General features: G+C 39.3%; 1 protein-coding gene across 6 annotated transcripts in view; it reads right to left on the minus strand.

Moving 5' to 3' along the window:
- The window catches only part of LOC126481645 (glycerol kinase-like), a 177,250-nt gene that overhangs the window by 89,425 nt on the left and 67,992 nt on the right, over positions 1-19,833 (minus strand). For all 6 annotated transcript variants that reach the window (XM_050105554.1, XM_050105552.1, XM_050105553.1 and 3 more), the window contains exon 3: positions 2,152-2,410. In XM_050105554.1, coding sequence (XP_049961511.1) covers positions 2,152-2,410 — 259 coding nt within the window. The remainder of the gene's footprint in view (positions 1-2,151; positions 2,411-19,833) is intronic.

Consider the following 19,833-nt stretch of genomic DNA (forward strand, 5'->3'; position numbering starts at 1 on the left):
ATGATGGAGTGCCTAGCAGAATATTAAAGTACTGTGCTGCACAGTACTGGATGGGTTATACAAAAGATTTCAAATGCTAGGCATATTTTTTGATTTAACTAATGCGTTTGATTGTGTTGATCACAAAATATTGCTCCAGGAGTTGGACCATTACTGAATACCAGGAGTAGTTCACAAATGGTTCACCTCTTACTTTGGCAACAAACAGCAAAAGGTCATTATTAACAATGTTGTTAATGGCTGTGATGTGGGGTCTGAGTGGGATACAGTCAAGTGGGGCGGTGGCCCAGGGATCAGTGTTGGGGCCACTCCTGTTCCTTATTTATATAAATGATATGCCCTCTAGTATTACAGGTAATTCTGAAATATTTCCGTTTGCTGATGACGCTAGCTTGGTTGTATAGGATGTTGTGTGCAACACTGGACCAGTTTCAAATAGTGCAGTTCATGACCTAAGTTCATGGCTTGTAGAGAATACACTAATGTTAAATCACAGTAAGACTCAGTTTTTACAGTTTCTAACACACAATTCAAGAAAACCTGACATTTTAATTTCATAGAATGGCCATATGATTAGTGAAACTGAACAGCTCAAATTTCTAGGTGTTCAGATAGATAGTAAACTGTCCTGGAAAGCCCACACTTGGGATCTTGTTCAAAGACTTAATGCTGCCATTTTTACTATTCGAACGGTATCTGAAATGAGTGATCGTTCGACATGAAAATTAGTCTACTTTGCTTATTTTCATTCACTTATGTCATATGGTATTATATTTTGGGGTAACTCTTCCCATTATAAAAAGGATAATTTTGACTCAGTAGTGGGTGGCTTGAACAATAAGTGGTGTAAGTTCATGAACCTCTTGTCAACCCCTGTTCACAAGTCTGGGTATTTTGACATTGGCCTCTCAATATTAGTATTCCTTACTGTAATTTCTTGTTAACAATATTAGCTTGTTCCCAAGAATAAACAGCTTTCACTCAGTTAATACTCGGCAGAAATCAAACCTGCATTTGGATTGGACTTCCTTAACTCTTGTGCAGAAAAGTGTACAGTATACTGCTGCATCCATTTTCAATAAGCTACCACTCAAATTCAAAAATCTTAGCAGTAATCCATGCACTTTCAAATCAAAACTGAAGAGTTTCCTCGTGGGTCACTCCTACTCTGTCGAGGTGGTTCTTGAAAAATTAAGCTGATTCTTATTGTATTGTTGATTGCATTTACTTAAACTTATAGATTGACTTTTTGTGTTCATAAACATTTTATTTTTATCTGTTATTAGTTTTATGTTGTAATTTCATGTACTGACATGTTCCATGACCTTAGAGATTTGCTCCTCAGTTTAGTCCTACAGAACTTGACATGTAAATAAAAATAAATAAAAAGTTTTCATAATCATTAACAACTGTACGTTTTCTCTCCCATATCCCTTAGCAGCTTCTGGCTGTGCCGCCTCCATTGCCGCTCTCACCACACACACATCCAAAAGTTCCAACTGTTTTCTCTTTCAAAAGAAACCACATGGTTCCAGAGACCTTTTCAGGTCTTAGATACTAAGATGTACATATGAAGACTGAAATGACAAATCAAAATTTATACTTTGAGACTTGTAAAGATCTCTGGAAACATAGAGTTACATTTCATTAAAGCACCTATGCCTAGGTTTCATACAGGATCCCACATTATGTTCTATGCTGAGGCACTATTCCAGTACAGTCGTAGAGTCTCTGCAACGTTGTTCAAGGCCACGGGGAACACTAAGTGGGCTGAGGCATGAATGGGACTTTGTGGACTGAGGAGGCCTGCTACAGTAGTCCAAGCAGTTGTGCAAAGCCACTGTGTCAGATTGGCGCGGTGGTTAGTGCATCTGTCTACTGAGCAGGAGCTCCAGCTTCAAACCCCAGCCTTGGTACAAATTTTCATTTGCTGCTTCAGTTTGCACATATGCCTCCTCTTTGCTGACAGTCATCTTCATGCATGGTGCCTGATCAGTATTATGACATCCAAGAAGTTGTACATTTATTTGTTTGTGTGTGTGTGTGTGTGTGTGTGTGTGTGTGTGTGTGTGTGTGTGTGTAAGTTACCTATCCTATTTAATTTTCAATTGTTAATACAAAAATATTAAAACACATAAAAACACAACATACTTATAGCATTATAAAGAGGTTTCCCAGTGATGGAATCCCAGGCTACTGTACTCTCCCTCTGATTAGTTATACCAATGGTAACTATATCACTTGGTTCTATTTCTTGCTCTTGAAGTTCTTCTGCCACTTTTTCAATGCATATCTTAACAGCATCTAATATTTTCAGCGGATCTTGTTCCACCCATCCTTCTTGTGGAAATATGTATGATGATTCTATTTGATGGGAGGCTATTACTTCAGATGTTCGAGCAGAGAACACCTGGGAAAGAAACAATAGATACAGTCTCCTTACAGAAGTTGTAGCAAAGTAAAATATGCATGCTTCATCTTAGCGTTAATTTGTGGTTGGTTCTATGACATAATGCAGGCAATGTCCCAAGAAATATGTTACTCCACTACTTATTGTCATAAAAAAATGTAAATGAGTGATGGTTACAAACTAATACATAAAAGTCTCACTTCCACTTGCATTCATGTGACCAACTATACCCAATTACAAAGTTCCTCCTATGAACTATGGACCCCCCCCCCCTTTCTTTCCCTCCTGTCTTTCTTTAGAGAACAAAGCAGCTGAGATCATAAAGCATCCAAATCATAACTTAAAAAATAAAGAATTCCATGGTTCTTGAATTTGGTAGCACATATGAACCTAAACGGTGGGTAAAACTATAAGGACTAATGACGCCGGACCTGGAATGCTACTCAAAGAATAACAGACACAATGACAGGCATAAAGAACAGTTAGTACTACTTACCCCTTCAAGAGGTTGGCTGATTAAATTTTTTGAGACAACTAGTGACTATTCTCAAAAATTATATCTCCTTTGCTATGTTGCTATGGTGAGCATAAAGAATAAGACATTATATAGCCTGTGCTGCATCTGCTAAAACCTCAGATAGCTTAGACAATGAACACACATTAAAATGTAAGAAATTAAAAAACTAAAAATAGGTTATAAAATAGTGCACAGTGAGTATAAAGTGGTAGAGGGTTGCAATTAAACAGATGACAATGATTGCCCAATATATTGCTTCACACTGAGATGGATAAAGAGAACTCACCGAGTGAAAATCAATGTTTCATGCCAGAGCAATATAGTGTTCCTATGTTACTCAGCACAGAAATCTTCAGAGAGGGCAGAATTGCTCCAGGCCTGGGCAGGATGGTTGCAGCTTTAGCAGTAGCATCAGCATCTATGCTGTAGGCACTACCACATCAAAGGAGACCTTGAAGAGACCAGACTAAAGGATGGTTCCTGAAGAGGGACAGCAGCCTTTTCATTATTAAAGGAGCATTTTTGCAGCCCTGGAATAACTATCTGCCAGTCGAATTAAATCATCTGAATTTCATTGTCCAGTTCATGACCAACATTTGGCACATACTGGTACCAAAACTGTGGTTGTACATCTACAATGATACTCTGCAATCCACTGTATGACACATATTGGAGGGTACCCCATACCACTACTAGTCATTCCATTTTATGTTCCACTCCCAAATAGAACAAGGGGAAAATGACTGTCTATATGTCTCTGTACGAGCCCTAATTTCTCGTAGCTTATCTTAGTGGGCCTTACATACAATATATCAGGTGACAATTATTGAATTATATAAAAAACATATTTTAGTTACAAATTATGGCATGCACACACTTTGTTCAAGATGTAAGTGTCACTACAGATATTCAGATTTAGGTTATGACAGTCATCATTGGCCATGATGTGTTGCATGTGAATAGTGAAATTTTGCATGACCTGCTGAAGTGTTGGAACATTGATGCTGCCGATGACCTCCTGAATGGCTGTTTTCAGCTCAGAAATGGTTTTAGGATTACTGCTGTACACCTCATCTTTAACGCAGGCCCCCCAAAAAAGAACCAATCGAGGCCCATACTGGCGGCCTCTGGGTACCCCAGAGCCAGATTGCAGTCCCCACAGTGCTCCTCCAAGACATCACTCACCTGCTTCGATGGGATTGAGCTCCGTCTTGTATGAGCCACATCTTGTCGAAATCAGGTCACTTTGGATAATGGGGACGAAATCATCTTCCAAAACCTTCATGTACTGTACAGTAGTCACCGTGCCATCAAGGAATAGCACACCGATTATTCCATGGCTAGATATTGCACACCAACAGTCACCCGTTGAAGGTGAAGAGACTTCTTGATTGTGAAATGCAGATTCTCAGTCCTTCAAACATGCCAGTTTTGCTTATTGATGAACCCATCCAAATGCAAGTGGGCCTTGTCACTAAACCAAACCATATTCACATACTGATTCCCATCATGCCCCATGGCCAACCATGCAATTTGAATGTCCTAATGCAAACCATTCATAAGTTATGATGTTTTATTTCATATAGTTCAATAATTGTCACCATGTATGTTGGTGTGAATAGAATCGTTCTGCAGTCAGCTTCAAATGCTTGTTCTCTAAAGTTTTCCCAATAGCGTTCCTCAAAAAGAACATCACCTTCCCTTCATGGATTCCCATTTGAGTTACCGAAGCATCTCTGCAACACTTGTGTGATGCTTGAACCTACCAATAATAAATCTATCAATCTGCCACTGAATTGCTTCAATGTCTTCCTTTCATCTGACCTGATACGGATCGCAAACACTTGAGCACTACCCAGAAATAGATCACACCAGTATTCATATGTGGTCTCCTTTACAGATGAACCACACTTTCCTAGAACTCTCCCAATAAACCAAAGTTAACCATTCGCCTTTCTTACCACAATCCTCACATGCTCATGCCATTTCATGTCGCTTTGCAGCATTACACTCAAATATTCAAATGACATGACTGTGTCAAGCAGGACAGTAGTAATGCTGTATCTGAACATTATGGGTTTGTTCTTCCTGTTCATTTGCATTGACTTACATTTTTCTATATTTAGAACTAGCTGCCATTCATCACAACAACTAGAAATTTTCTCTCTGTCATCCTGTATCCTCCTACAATCACTTCAACACCTTACACTGCTACCCATCATGTTCGCCAGTCATTTTTCGTATATAGATAATAATAGCAGTCCTATCACACTTCCCTGGGGCACTCCTGATGATACCCTTGACTCTGATGGACATTCGCTGTTGAGGGCAACATGCTGGATTCTATAACTTAGCAAGTTTTTGAGCAATTCACATATCAGTGAATCTATTCCATTCTTCTTTAACATTCTGCAATGGAGCACCGAGTCAAACACTTTGCGGAAACCTAGAAATAGGCAATCTGCCAGTTGCCCTTCATTTATGAATTGCAGTATATCATGTGAGAAAACGGTAAACTGAGTTTTGCACACACAGTGCTTTCTAAAACTATGCTCATTTGTGGGCATAAGCTTCTCAGTATTGAGAATATGTTCAAGAATTCTGCAGGAAACCCATGTTACGGATATTGGTATGTAATTTTGTGGGTCCACTCTTATACATAGGAGTCTCGTGTGTGTGTGTGTGTGTGTGTGTGTGTGTGTGTGTGTGTGTGTGTGTATGTGGTGTTTTCCCTCCCCCCAGTCACTTGGGCCTTCACAATGAGTGACAGATTTGCAATAAATGCAAACTAAGTAAGAGGCCACTGCCATAGAGTATTCTTTGAAAGACCGAATTGGGATTCCATCCACACCTGGTGACTTATTTGTTTTCAACTCTTTCAATTCTTTATCACTGTCAGGGATGCTTATTACTATGCCATCCTTACAGGAGTCTGTTTGATGGTCAAATGATGGTATATTTGTACAATTCTCCTGTGTGATTTCTTGAATATGAAATTTAAAACTTCAGCTTTCGTTTTGCTGTCTTCTACTGCCACACCAGTCTGGTCAATAAGTGATTCGATGGAAGCCTTAGACACACTTAGTAATTTGACATAGTTGTGGAAGACAAGCAGCAAGTCAATGACACCTACATGCAGGTCTCAAAATTGTGCATCATGAGAAACCAAATTTCCAAGTGATGGTTATGCATGGCATGTCACTTTACTCTTATTGTAGGGGACACATTCCTGGGTTCATCGGCAGTAACTTTTCTGCACACTAGATCATACAAAGGACTGTGCCTATAGTGCCCTTGTAGCATGGATGCCTGGAAAGTTAGTGCATGCAAGGACTTGAGTATGTGATGTTGTAGAGATGTGAGTTCATATTGCTGCAGCTGACATGTGGATTTGTTGTAGTGTACTGCTATATCAGTGCGCATGTGCCACAATTGGAGGTCTGCAGATCCTTCAGTTCTGCATCATCATTCTACACCATTATTAGCTCACTGAAATCTGCTGGCTGAAATATGGCACTGGCCCTAACCACTTGGAAACTTGGTTAGTCCTGATGTACAATTTGCACACCTGCATGTAGTTTTCATTGACTTGCTGCTTGCATCTCACAACATATGTTAGTGTCTCACAGTGATTTATTGGTTTATGATGGGGCCACTACAAGGTCAGGTAGTGGAGGGTGTGAATAGTACACAGTGGCAGTGTAGAAAAGTTGCCAGCCAGGAAAGACTGCCAAAAGGGGGCTGAAGTAGATTGCACCATGTTATTACTGTCTGGCATCCACCTCAGAAGAATGATGCCATATCACACTTAATGGTATGGTAGAATACCTACATAACTTTCTTAAGGGTGCTGTCATGTGCCATGCAACTGGGTCTTGGGTTGACAGACTCTTGCTGGTACTCCTCAGGCTGCACACTGTGAGAAATGTCAATTGTCTGTGGCAGAGCCTGCATATCGTGAGCTCCTGCAGTAGTCAGATGAATTCTTTCTCCCATCCACCACAGCTACCTATACAACAACTGGATTTGCACAATAGGTTGACAAGGCACTGACTGTCCAGGTAAAAACGAAAATGAGGATTGTGTCCACCGATTTATGTAAACTGGCATACCTGAGTGCCAAAACTGAAACTGTAATGATGGCCACTAGCACACAGTACAGAATACCTTTGAAAAATTAAGGACTGTTCAATGACAATGGTGAGATCCATGTCAGAAATTAGTAAGATTAGTAAGAGGATCAGGGCAAGAAAGAAATATATGGAAAATGTCATGAAAATGAAGTGGAGGTTGGAGGAAATGTTGTCAGGCAAATGTACTTGGGAAGTTGTAGAAGATACGAAAATACTGAAATGATAATCTAGGAGGTGGGTAGATGAAACTAGAAAACATAAAGGAGCATTGTGGATGAATATCACTGAAGAACATAATACCTGAAAAAGTCTAGAGAAGATCTTATTCTGCATGAGATGTCCAATGCTTGATGATGATATTAATTCTCTTATTGTATATTCCTGATTTTGTGCCTTACATGTTTATTTCCTTCTTGTTTTGCATTGTTTCCTCTGCACTCAGTAGTCTACATAGTCTATGATTAAGGTGCTTTAAAGTCAACACAATTTAGAACGGTCATATCATGTACTATTCCTTATAGTCTAACAATATAGCATCGCCTACAATTATAGTTTCATTAAGACTTAAGAAGTTAGTCTTCTCTGCAAATTCTTCTAGTATATGATCTCTGTCATTTACGGTATCATACTAAAAGTGTATTATTGAAGCTTCATTTCTTACTTTTGATTCCACTGTTGCATTAAAATATCCAAATATCACCTTGTAGTGGGATTTGTTATCATTTATCAGTTTCTGTAACTCTTCATACAAGGTTTCTAATAGTTCATAGAAACGTGACCAAACTGGTGTACATAGTACATTGATTTCTATGGAATGTCTTGTATTCATTTTGAAACAAGTCTTCTCATTCAGTCTGAGATTTCTTTAATATTATCAGCAACATTGTTTTTAATTTCATTGTTTACAGCATGTCTACAAATTGAATTTCTACCATTGTCTTTAGCTCTACAATAAAACATACTTTCTGGTTTTGATTCTATTTGTCTTTAGTTTTCTTGCTACACTTCAGACATCCAACTACATGTTAACTGATGTTGTTAATCGCTCTTCCTACTCCACTAACGCATCTTCAGTTGCTTAAGTTGTACAGTTTATTATCCTCAAACAAAAGTTAGCATAATAGTTAGTAATATAAGTTATTGTTTATTTACCCATGTTTTGCATAGAAAAATATAGCCACTGAAGTAACTTGGCATGCCTTGTGGCAAAAAGCAAATGCCTAAGGAACCTCAAACCACTACTTTCAACATATTTTCAACTGGGCTGGAATACCAACATTCTAGGAACTCACACGCAGTAGGGTTACCAACAACCTTACCCAAGGTACTCTAACCGGCACAAAGACCAGAAGTTTGACACACATGGGACACATGAACAGTGTAATCCTCACAGATGCCATGGTCACTGCAGCTACAGCCCAGATCTCATAGCATGAGATTAACATGACCACATCTACATCTACATCTGCAAACCACTAGGAAATGCTTGGCAGAGGGTTTGTCTCATTGTACCATTTATTAGGACTTTTTCCAGTTTCATTCACATAAGGAGTACAGAAAGAATGCTTGTTTAGCATGATGACTGCTGCAAGGCCACCAATGGCCACAGCATACACTTACACCTGATGTCATAAACTGATAATGGCCACAGCAGAACCTGGTGCCATGGCCTGGCCTGGCAATGAAACACCCACCACTGTGCAAGCAGCAGTCAACATGTTAAGTGCCTTCATGCACACTATAATTGATTTAATCTTGTCATCATGATCCCAACAGGTGTGATACATAGTGGGTTGCAATATATTCCTATAGTCACTTAGAGCCAGTTCTTGGCACTTTGTAAGTCTCCCATGGATCAAACTCATCTGTGCCCATTTGTGCTGCCCTTCTCTGTAGATGTTCAATATCCCTTGTTAGTCCTGTTTGGTATGGGTCCCAAACACTTGAGCAATACTGTAGAATGGGTCACATATGTGATTTGTAAGCCATCTTTGTAGACTGATTGCATTTTCACAGTGTTCTACCAACAAACTGAAGTCTACCACCTGCTTTACCTATCACAGATCCGATGTAATGATTACATTTCATATCCCTATGAAGTGCATGTGCTGTTTATGTGCTAACAGTTACCTCATATCAATACTACCATAACCTATCAATCAATGATCGAGAGACTCATAACACATTTAACTATAAAGTGTTGAAGACACTGAATTATTATAGTGTCTACAGTTCAGTTTGGAGAGCAGCCAATCTATATCTCCATCTCCACCTACACACATACTCCACAAGCTACTGTGCAATGTATTGCAGAGGGTAAATGGTACTAATATCAGTTTTTCCCTCCTATTCCACTTGTGTACTGACCAAGGGATAAATTGTTGACCATATGCCTCTATGTTGTTACCTCAAAACTGAGCGATCAGCATGACTGAGTGCCATGCAGAGGACCCAGCTTCATTTCTTGGTAGCTGGGATTTTTCTTTGATGTATTTCACATGTGGGCATGCCCATCCAACCCCCTCCCCCCCCCCCCCCCCCCCCAACACACACACAAACAGAGAGAGAGAGAGAGAGAGAGAGAGAGAGAGAGAGAGAGAGAGACTTACTGATGCTTACCTCCATGTCTATTATTGCACTGGAGGTAAGTGTGTGTGTGTGTGTGTGTGGGGGGGGGGGGGGGGTCACCCACAGTATCGCATTTCAAATTAAAGGTAGAAGAAGTACCGATTCAAATGCTAGTGTAATTATCTGACTGTTAAGTATGTCTATGAGCCACTCATTTACCTGCAGGTGAGAGTGTGCTTCCACTCCCTTTACATCATTTCCAGCCCAAATTTCTTATTATCACAATATTATATAACTATATTTCATTTCAGTGTGCTCTCTGCTTCCTGTTTCACATCTGAAATTGTTATCTTTACCTAAATGCTTTTGTCTTTCCTTTAGCCATTCTATCGTCTTTCTTCTATGTACTTCACACTACCACATTGTTTTGCTTGTTACTTCTTACATAACTTTTCTTGACTGAATTAGATCTACAAATTCAATTTTTATTCTACATTTAAATAATACTGTATATTTTGGCTTTCATATTTGATCTCATCACCAATCTAATATCGTCATTCATTTGCAGATATCTGTTTATGGTTTTGCTGCAACCTGTGATCTCTGACTCTGAATATGACTATCACAATTGGTTAAAGGAGTAATGATATTTTACTATTGATATTTTGAAATAACAAACTCCAAATTCTCTATTTATTTTCATATTTTCTAATAACTCCTGGGGTGAATGGCTTGAAATATTTATTATTATTATTATATTAGAGTGAAAAAAAATGGCTTTCCTCACAAGGAAGATTAATGTTAGAAGCAAAGAAAATAAATTTTTTAGAGTTGTCTTTAAAGTTGGATGTAACACTCTTTGCTGTATTTTCAAATGTCATTCAGCTGAAATTATAACTGGTTTTCAATAAAGATTACCTTTTCGAAGATTTTATTATCTATGGAGGTGGTAGATTTTGCCATTCTTCTAATAAGATTTTCTGCAGCATGAAGTTCTACTGGAAGATGATCATACTTGTTTGGAGTGCTATCTTCTCTTCTGTTCCTGATTAATATTTGCATGCTGGTTTTAAATAACTCACAGAGACAATATTTCACACTTTGCTTAAGTATGTTTCAGTTAGATATACAAATTCTGTCATGAATTATTCTGACAGGCACTACTTTATGTGCAGCTCATGCAAGTGCACAGAACAGATCATAGAAGATAAAGTAGAGTGAAAATGTTGATTTTAATTAAGATTCTGTTGACCTCCTCAGCAATATTATATCTTATATCAGATAGTGAAGGGAGATGAAACTTTAATAGTCATGGGTGACTGGAATTTGGTAGTAGGAAAAGGGAGAGAAGGAAACATAGTAGGTGAATATGGACTGGGACTAAGAAATGAAAGAGGAAGCTGCCTGGTAGAATTTTGCACAGAGCACAACTTAATCATAGCTAACAATTGGTTCAAGAATCATAAGAGAAGGCTGTATACATGGAAGAACCCTGGAGATACTGACAGGTTTCAGATAGATTATATAATGATAAGACAGAGATATAGGAACCAGGTTTTAAATTGTAGGACATTTCCAGGGGCAGATGTGGACTCTGACCACAATCTATTGGTTATGAGCTGTAGACTAAAACTGAAGAAACTGCAAAAAGGTAGGAATTTAAGGAGATGGGACCTGGATAAACTGACTAAACCAGAGGTTGTACAGAGTTTTAGGGAGAGCATAAGGGAACAATTGACAAGAATGGGGGAAAGAAATACAGTAGAAGAAGAATGGGTAGCTTTGAGGGATGAAGTAGTGAAGGCAGCAGAGGATCAAGTAGGTAAAAAGACGAGGGCTAGTAGAAATCCTTGGGTAACAGAAGAAATATTGAATTTAATTGATGAAAGGAGAAAATATAAAAATGCAGTAAATGAAGCAGGCAAAAAGGAATACAAACGTCTCAAAACTGAGATTGACAGGAAGTGCAAAATGGCTAAGCAGGGATGGCTAGAGGACAAATGTAAGGATGTAGAGGCTTATCTCACTAGGGGTAAGATAGATACAGCCTACAGGAAAATTAAAGAGACCTTTGGAGAAAAGAGAACCACTTGTATGAATATCAAGAGCTCAGAAGGAAACCCAGTTTTAAGCAAAGAAGGGAAAGCAGAAAGGTGGAAGGAGTATATAGAGGGTCTATACAAGGGCGATGTACTTGAGGACAATATTATGGAAATGGAAGAGGATGTAGATGAAGATGAAATGGGAGATATGATACTGCGTGAAGAGTTTGACAAAGCACTGAAAGACCTGAGTCGAAACAAGGTCCCGAGAGTAGACAACATTCCATTAGAACTACTGACAGCCTTGGGAGAGCCAGTCCTGACAAAACTCTACCATCTGGTGAGCAAGATGTATGAGACAGGTGAAATACCCTCAGACTTCAAGAAGAATATAATAATTCCAATCCCAAAGAAAGCAGGTGTTGACAGATGTGAAAATTACCAAACTATCAGTTTAATAAGTCACAGCTGCAAAATACTAACGTGAATTCTTTACAGACGAATGGAAAAACTAGTAGAAGCCGACCTTGGGGAAGATCAGTTTGGATTCCGTAGAAATATTGGAACACGTGAGGCAATAGTGACCCTACGACTTACCTTAGAAGCTAGATTAAGGAAAGGCAAACCTACGTTTCTAGCATTTGTAGACTTAGAGAAAGCTTTTGACAATGTTGACTGGAATACTCTCTTTCAAATTCTGAAGGTGGCAGGGGTAAAATACAGGGAGCGAAAGGCTATTTACAATTTGTACAGAAATCAGATGGCAGTTATAAGAGTCGAGGGACATGAAAGGGAAGCAGTGGTTGGAAAGGGAGTGAGACGGGGTTGTACCCTCTCCCGGATGCTATTCAATCTGTATATTGAGCAACCAGTGAAGGAAACAAAAGAAAAATTTTGGGTAGGTATTAAAATCCATGGAGAAGAAATAAAAACTTTGAGCTTCGCCGATGACATTGTAATTCTCTCAGAGACAGCAAAGGACCTGGAAGAGTAGTTGAACGGAATGGATAGTGTCTTGAAAGGAGGATATAAGATGAACATCAACAAAAGGAAAATGAGGATAATGGAATGTAGTGGAATTAAGTTGGGTGATGCTGAGGGAATTAGATTAGGAAATAAGACACTTAAAGTAATAAAGGAGTTTTGCTGTTTGGGGAGCAAAATAAGTGACGATGGTCAAAGTAGAGAGGATATAAAATGTGGACTGGCAATGGCAAGGAAAGCGTTTCTGAAGAAGAGAAATTTGTTAACATCGAGTATAGATTTAAGTGTCAGGAAGTCGTTTCTGAAAGTATTTGTATGGAGTGTAGCCATGTATGGATGTTAAACATGGACAATAAATAGTTTGGACAAGAAGAGAATAGAAGCTTTCGGAATGTGGTGCTACTGAAGAATGCTGAAGGTTAGATGGGTAGATCACATAACTAATGAGGAGGTACTGAATAGGATTGGGGAGAAGAGAAGTTAGTGGCACAACTTGACTAGAAGAAGGGATCGGTTGGTAGGACATGTTCTGAGGCATCAAGGGATCACCCATTTAGTATTGGAGGGCAGCGTGGAGGGTAAAAACCGTAGAGGGAGACCAAGAGATGAATACACTAAGCAGATTCAGAAGGATGTAGGCTGCAGTAGGTACTGGGAGATGAAGAAGCTTGCACAGGATAGAGTAGCATGGAGAGCTGCATCAGACCAGTCTCAGGACTGAAGACCACAACAACAACAAAACTTTACTGTACATCTTTATACAATATAACCACAGACTGTCAATAAAAATTTGTTTCTGTCATCTATCCCTGTACCATTTGTCATTAAAAATTATCATTTCATTTTTCTACACATATGTTAGGGTACATCACATATGCCCCCACTGTCTGCTGGAAGCAAACACCTCAGTCTTGTCGATGATAGCAGACAGTAGTTGGATATCTCACATAAAATAACAAATGTTTACATGTACAATAACAATGCCATAAAACAATGACATAGGTTTCAAATTAGTTTCTATAGTTTTTATACTTACAAGGTACAATTTTGACTTTCTTGTGTCTTTGAATACCATTGGATTAGGATCATGGTCTTGGGATATAATTTCTTTATTACTGGACCAAGGATAGGTATGGGGTAGTCAAGAATTGTTTTATACCTTCTCTTTATTATCATCATGTTGTGACGAAGCAAGCTGGGGTAATTTTACTTCCCCTCTTGTTTTGCCATCTGCCTCCTTAAATTTGTTTTTTCACTTTCAACCAATTACCACTAACATACGTAGATATGGTCTGTGTTTACATAAGAGAAAGGCTGGTCCTCAGTTTTAAAGAATATAACACCAGATATAACTTTGTGCTTAATTTATGTATGTAATTGGTTTTCTATTTACTTCAGTTATGCCTAGTTACTATCTTGTTATAGGGTGAAACCAGTAACTGTTTCATAACATAAATTCTATTGTTGACACATAATCAAATATAAATTCTGTAATAATTATAAGCATCTGGGAGATGAAACAATAGCATTCTTTAAGTATTTGGCTCTATTCGAAAACATGTTAGCAAAGCCAGGCCTTAATTAATTGCAAACTAATTATCAGTTTCATCAAAAGTATTGTTTGCATAGCTATATATGTTAATTTCATCATTTAAACAAATAATTCAGCTGAACTCTTGTAGTAGAAGAAACTGTCAAAAAGAACCATTTTTTCGATGTATTCAGTTAATTTAATGAGTAGTTTCGCCACCTATTATGGTGATGATATATAAGGGCCCAATTTTTGGTCACAAGACAGTCAGTCCACAGCCGAGTTTCAGACAAGGAATGTGTGTCGGTTAGAATGACAACAATGCATCAACTTAACAGTGTAATAAGTGTTATATAATTAGGTCGTGTGTTAAAACAGTGAGTGTGTCTGCTCCATATGTGCCTTTCTATTCTTCAAGAACTGTGAACTTTGTGGTTAAGCTTTTACTGATTGTAGCTGTTCAACAGTAAACTATTGTAGCAGTATGTGTATGTTTGCCTGCTAACTATTATGAGGCTTATGGAAAGTTAGAACAATAGGGCACTGGCCATATTTGCTTTGTAATATTGGGGGGTTGTGAAAAGTGAAAGTAAAAGACTGTGAAACACAGCTGTGCATCTGTCAGCTACATCATTTATGGTAGACAGTATTGCACATCCACCCCCTATTATTTATTTATTTATTTATTTTCAGCCAGTACATCGACACTGAGAACAACAAATGAAGAAACAAACCACTACATGTGGTGCCCCGGGTGAGGACTATTGTACGTGGGCACAATAAACTAGAACTCACGAAATTTGACAGTGAAGTGTGAACTTGAGCAGTTTACAGTTTTAAAAGGAAGGCAGTCACTGAGTACAGGAGCAGCCAAGAGGCACAGCTGATCGAGATAAACAAGATGCTTTGCCGAGAGAATTACAACTTGTTGCAGCCTTGCAGATCCAGATAACAGCAGCAGCAGAAGAAGAAGAAGAAGAAGAGTGAACGAGAATAAGATAATTTCATAGCAAAAGCTGTTTTGTATTAAGAGGTACATAATGAGTGATCTTAATGAACATGACAGGGACTGAGGACAAAGCTGTAGAGGTTAAGTTTTTAAATAAACAGAAAGACTTAATAGGGACTGATTCGCAGAACAATAGTCGTTACAGAAAATTGGAAGCAATGGTAAGGCAAATTATAAATAATATGGCTACGAAAGAAGACATTATTGGACAGTGGTAGTGATTGGAATGGCATTTCACAGGCATGTTTTGAATCTATTAAGAACACAGAGTGATGCATGTGTCTGGAATAAAAATTATTTGTGCTACTAGTAAGCTATCACTGAGTGTGACACAAGAGGTAGTATTAACTGTGGAATTGTCAGGACAGCTGTTGGACTGCAATTTCTAGGTAATTCAAAATCTCAGCAGTGATGTAATATTTGGGACGTACTTCTTGTGCAATTAGCAAGTAGGGGGTTCAACATTCTGTGCTGGATTCATTATGTGGCGATAATGCTTACCCCAGCTGTCTGTCTCATTTTTCATGTTTCCTGAGGCAGTCAAACTCTTCTCCTATCCTATCTATAGTTCATAAGTAAATCAGAACCATTCTATCTTCTACTTTCCTGTGGTTTTGTGCAGTAGGATACTTAAGTATAGAAATATGTTAGAAAAAGTTTCACTAGTGCTATCTGTGTGTTTATCTATATTATGTTGTGTTAGTTGTAAGTAATGGAATCATAAGAGGATGGAAGAAAGTAAATTGGTACAATGGTTAAAGAATTTCCATCAAGAGAGGTAAGGTAAACAGAAAATACAAAGGGTCAGCATATGTGGAGGAGAAGGTGCAGCTTAACTGAAAATGTTACCATCTGAAGTAATCAGCTCATTGGTGCAGCAGCAGAGGCAATATTCAGTATAAAACAATCTTAAATATGAGATCTTAATATTAATTAGGGTAGAAGTTTTTGTTATATGCGAGTTCAGGCTGAGTTTGTGAAAGTACTACAGGGAATGTGGCTGGAAAATGAAGACCTACTAGTCAGCTTTGATGTGACATCCTTATTCACACGAGTACCGACAGAAGACTCCCTGGCTTTATTCGAAGAACACTTTGAGAAGGATATCATCAAGCTCTTTCACCATGTTCTAACCACCACCTATTTCAAGTGCGGTGGGAAGTTCTACAAACAGATAGATGCTGTAGCTATGGGCTCCCCCACAGCACCAGGCATAACCAACCTATACATGGAGTACTTCGAAAAGCTAGCACTGGACACTGCTAAACACAAGCCAAAAGCCTTCTACAGGTATGTTGACGATACCTTTGTAGTTTGGCCACATGGCAGGGACAAACTGATAGAGTTCCATCAACACCTCAACAGCATACATGGAAATATCAAATTTACCATGGAGATAGAAGAGAACAGAAGCTTATCCTTTCTGGATATCCTGCTCACAAGAAACATTGACGGCACGCTAGGACACACAGTGTATAGAAAGAAAACACACACAGACCTCTATCTAAACGCCAATAGCTGCCACCACCCTGCGCAATGCAATGCTGTACTCAACACCTTAGTGTACAGGGCCAGGTCCATCTGCGATAAGGAAAGTTTGCCAGGAGAATTGCAACACCTAAAGGACATCTTCAAGAAAAATGTATACAGTGAGACACAAATAAGGAGAGCTCTGAAGGCTGACCACAAGAAGAGAGAAGAGAGACCGGATTAAGATGAAGCAATGGGCTGTCGGTTCTTGCCATACGCGGGTCCTCCGACGTCCAAGATCGCGAGAATTCTCAAGAAAATAAAGTGAAGACTGTTTTCTGTGCAGCAGGAAAAATCAAAGACCTTCTCAGTTCAACCAAGGATCCAGTAGGTCTGACGGCACCAGGTGTGTACAAGATCGGATGCGAATGTGGGATGCAATATATAGGACAGACGCAGCGTTGCATCTCACAGCACCGCAGTGAACACATTAGGCATGTATGCTTGGGTCAGAACAACAAATCTGCTGTGGCAGAACACAGTATTGACGAGAAGCACACCTTCGATTTCGAGGACACAAAGAAAATATGCAGTACAAACAGATTTTGGGACTCAGTAATCAAAGAGTCCATAGAAATACAGTTACACGACAACCTAATCAACCACGACAGTGGCTACCATCTCAGCACAGCCTGGGAGCCTGCAATCAGGAAAATCAGAAAAGAATGTTCCGTTCCACCAAGGGCCGCGGACGGAGCAGACAGAGACGGACGCCGGGACTCGAACCCCACGCACGCATCCCCCCCACCACCGCCCGATCCAGGTGCATCGGGCGATTCCGCGGGTGTGTGATTGGCTGGCCGCGGGAAGTGAAGAGCAGTCCAGCAGAGATATAAGCCTGTGACCGACGATATCCCGACACTTTGCCTGAAGATGATGGAGACGCATTCCATCGAAACGTTGCTACGAGACGACGATGCTACTCGGCTGACAACCCGTGAAGACTTCGTATAAGAAGTTTTTGTGTTCAGTGCAGTCAGTATATGGAGATAACTATCTATCTGTGTCATCATACAGTCTTTTCTAACATTAAGGAATTACAACTTTAAACATAGTTGCTTGGAGTAATGTGTGGAAATAATAAGCAAGATCTGGATGTATAGCGCCCTTCAGGCTGGAATATTAAGCAATTTGATGGGATACAGTGATAATTTTGTCTGGTCAGTAATGAGAGTTAAGTTTGCATCAGCATAAGGATCTGTTACCATGGAGTGTTTTTCAGTAGAGTAATTTTGCATTGGATAAGCAGTGCAGGTGTTTATTTATTAGATTGTTGTTGTTGTGGTCTTCAGTCCTGAGACTGGTTTGATGCAGCTCTCCATGCTACTCTATCCTGTGCAAGCTTCTTCATCTCCCAGTACCTACTGCAACCTACATCCTTCTGAATCTGCTTAGTGTATTCATCTCTTGGTCTCCCTCTACGATTTTTACCCTCCATGCTGACTCCAATGCTAAATTTGTGATCCCTTGATGCCTCAAAACATGTCCTCCCAACCAATCCCTTCTTCTAGTCAAGTTGTGCCACAAACTTCTCTTCTCCCCAATTCTATTCAATACCTCCTCATTAGTTACGTGGTCTACCCACCTTATCTTCAGCATTCTTCTGTAGCACCACATTTCGAAAGCTTCTATTCTCTTCTTGTCCAAACTAGTTATCGTCCATGTTTCACTTCCACACATGGCTACACTCCATACAAATACTTTCAGAAACGACTTCCTGACACTTAAATCTATACTCGATGTTAACAAATTTCTCTTCTTCTGAAACGCTTTCCTTGCCATTGCCAGTCTACATTTTATATCCTCTCTACTTCGACCATCATCAGTTATTTTACTCCCTAAATAGCAAAACTCCTTTACTACTTTAAGTGTCTCATTTCCTAATCTAATTCCCTCAGCATCACCCGATTTAATTTGACTACATTCCATTATCCTCGTTTTCCTTTTGTTGATGTTCATCTTATATCCTCCTTTCAAGACACTGTCCATTCCGTTCAACTGCTCTTCCAAGTCCTTTGCTGTCTCTGACAGAATTACAATGTCATCGGTGAACCTCAAAGTTTTTATTTCTTCTCTGTGGATTTTAATACCTACTCCGAATTTTTCTTTTGTTTCCTTCACTGCCTGCTCAATATACAGATTGAATAACATCGGGGAGAGGCTACAACCCTGTCTCACTCCCTTCCCAACCACTGCTTCCCTTTTGTGCCCCTCAACTCTTATAACTGCCATTTGGTTTCTATACAAATTGTAAATAGCCTTTCGCTCCTTACATTTTACCCCTGCCACCTTCAGAATTTGAAATAGAGTATTCCAGTCAACATTGTCAAAAGCTTTCTCTAAGTCTACAAATGCTAGAAACGTAGGTTTGCCTTTTCTTAATCTTTCTTCTAAGATAAGTCGTAAGGTTAGTATTGCCTCACGTGTTCCAACATTTCTACGGAATCCAAACTGATCTTCCCCGAGGTCCGCTTCTACCAGTTTTTCCATTCGTCTGTAAAGAATTTGCGTTAGTATTTTGCAGCTGTGACTTATTAAACTGATAGTTTGGTAATTTTCACATCTGTCAACACCTGCTTTCTTTGGGATTGGAATTATTATATTCTTCTTGAAGTCTGAGGGTATTTCGCCTGTCTCATACACCTTGCTCACCAGATGGTAGAGTTTTGTCATGACTGGCTCTCCCAAGACCATCAGTAGTTATAACGGAATGTTGTCAACTCCCGGGGCCTTGTTTTGACTCAGGTCTTTCAGTGCTCTGTCAAACTCTTCACGCAGTATCTTATCTCCCATATTGTTTTCATCTACATCCTCTTCCATTTCCATAATATTGTCCTCAAGTACATCGCCCTTGTATAAACCCTCTATATACTCCTTCCACCTTTCTGCCTTCCCTTCTTTGCTTAGAACTGGGTTGCCATCTGAGCTCTTGATATTCATACAAGTGGTTCTCTTCTCTCCAAAGGTCTCTTTAAATTTCCTGTAGGCAGTGTCTATCTTACCCCTAGTGAGATAAGCCTCTACATCCTTACATTTGTCCTCTAGCCATCCCTGCTTAGCCATTTTGCACTTCCTGTCAATCTCATTTTTGAGACGTTTGTATTCCTTT

This window comes from Schistocerca serialis, chromosome 5 (assembly GCF_023864345.2).
Source record: "Schistocerca serialis cubense isolate TAMUIC-IGC-003099 chromosome 5, iqSchSeri2.2, whole genome shotgun sequence".
Classification (NCBI taxonomy): domain Eukaryota; kingdom Metazoa; phylum Arthropoda; class Insecta; order Orthoptera; family Acrididae; genus Schistocerca; species Schistocerca serialis.